Below are 1,857 nucleotides of genomic sequence, written 5' to 3'. Positions count from 1 at the left end.
AAGCCCTCTTCATTTTTCTTAACTCTTTGTGCCTCTTCTTCAGATTGGATTCTTTCTACTGATGTGTCTTCCACTCACCGAATCTTTCGTCTTCCATCCATGATCTGAGCCAGTCCCTCTGCACCCGTTCCCTAGCACCCCATGCTGCTCCTGGAACACGCCAGTTTCTGCAGCAGGGTCCTCACAGCCCCTTGACTGCCACAGCCTGGAGCACCGTCCCTGACCCTTCACTGCACCCAATACCGGTTCAGCATCACCGCCTCCCCGAGGCCCCCAGACCACCCACCAGAACCCACTTCTCTCTGTCTGCTGAACCTGCTTTCCTGTCCAGGCCTCAGCGCCCCCCGGAATGATTCCATGCATTCATTTTCCATTTATTCATCGCCCTGGAAAACTCATGAGGCCGGACGTCTCTGTTGCCTGCCCAGAGCATAATCTGTTGCATGAACAAATCAGTTCTTGTACGATGACGTAAGGCAGAGCTGGCAAAATTTCTGTAACGGGCAGAGGCTTTGAAGCCACACGGTCTCAGTCACAACGACTCAGCGTTGTCGGGGAAAAGCAGCCTTAGACACAGTAAACGCACGGACGTGTCTGTGCCCCAGAGAACTTCATTCACACGCAAGCAGCAGGACACACTTGTCTCGCAGACGGCATTTTGCAGACTCCTGCTTCAATGTTTTCCTGTGCGAGATAAAAACTCAAAATACATGACGGCCTCAAAGTCTTCATTGACGGCATGAGATAAAAAGGAGTAAAAGGGTACTGCACTCTGAGCGGATCCTGGGGTGCTCTGTGCACAGACATGGCCTGGAGAAACACCACGAACCCCACGGGAAGGCAAACCAGAACATCCTGTTTGCAGAAGGAGGAACTGGCCTCAAAGCCAAACTAGTTTATGGTGGAGAACAGCACAGGGAAGCGCGTCCCAGGATAATAAGATGCTGGGGAAGCACGATGACAGCAGCCACGAGGAAGTCAACAGCTGTGCTTCTGTGTCGCTGGGACGCCCACAGCCCGGGTATAAAGGCCCCCGGGGCGGCAGCCTGCAGACATCACCACCCTCCTCCCAACACCAGCCCAGCCCCACGCCACCGTGTGCCACACCAGCTGCCCCTCGGGCTGCCAGGCTGCCTGCCGCGTGCCCAGCTCCTGCCAGCCGTCCTGCTGCACATCCAGCCCCTGCCAGGCGACCGGCATGCCCGTGAGCTGCAAGCCAGTTTTATACGTGCCCGTGAGCCGCAAGCCTGCCGTGTGTGTACCCGTGAGCTACAAGCCTGTGCGCGTGGCCTCCTCCTGCCATTCATCTGTGTGCCGCCAGCCCTCCCGCCCCACCCTGCTCTGCAGACCTTCCGGCCTCTGATCACGAGGCTTCTCCCAGCTGCTCCCAGCGCAGACGGGGTCACACCTGTACCCCTCCCGGCACGAGTCCTCGGTGGGCCTCCAGGTTCTGCATGTGGCAGACGACAAGCGCCCTCAGCTAACCCTCTGAACTCGGGCGAGGAGGTGGCAGGATGATCTGGGCCCTTCTGTGAGCTGGCGCATCCCCCCGGGAAGCCCTGGTCCCCAGGGTCCTCCTCTGTCTCCAGCAGGAAACCACGCCCCACGGGAGCCAAATACACCGTGCTTTCTCAATGCAGCCTGTCCCCCTGTTTTAGCTTCACATATTTTTGAAGCTTCCTTCCTGAAAGTATATCCAAATCACAAGCACGGAAGACCCTCCTCAAAGAGCCGTCTTCCCGATGGCTCAGCTGAAGGTCCTCGGTGGGTGGAGGGTGGGGGAAGGTGTGTCCTCACGTCCACCACTCGAGACTCACGTTGTGGATGGGGAAGGATTTCCCCTCCCTCTGAGTGGGG

General features: G+C 57.8%; 1 protein-coding gene across 1 annotated transcript; it reads left to right on the top strand.

The window, feature by feature from the left end:
• Positions 1–957: 957 nt before the first annotated feature.
• On the top strand, positions 958–1,363 carry LOC309962554 (uncharacterized protein; the record flags this gene model as incomplete). Its single annotated transcript, XM_082840415.1, has 2 exons — positions 958–1,021; positions 1,080–1,363. 2 exons carry the CDS (start codon positions 958–960, stop codon positions 1,361–1,363), a joined length of 348 nt encoding a protein of 115 aa, XP_082696541.1.
• Positions 1,364–1,857: the final 494 nt, after the last annotated feature.

The sequence above is a fragment of the Leucopleurus acutus genome, assembly GCF_964270905.1.
Source record: "Leucopleurus acutus genome assembly, chromosome: 5".
Classification (NCBI taxonomy): Eukaryota; Metazoa; Chordata; class Mammalia; order Artiodactyla; family Delphinidae; genus Leucopleurus; species Leucopleurus acutus.
The sequence above is the reverse complement of the archived record's forward strand: the minus strand, read 5'-3'. Positions and strand labels throughout refer to the sequence as shown.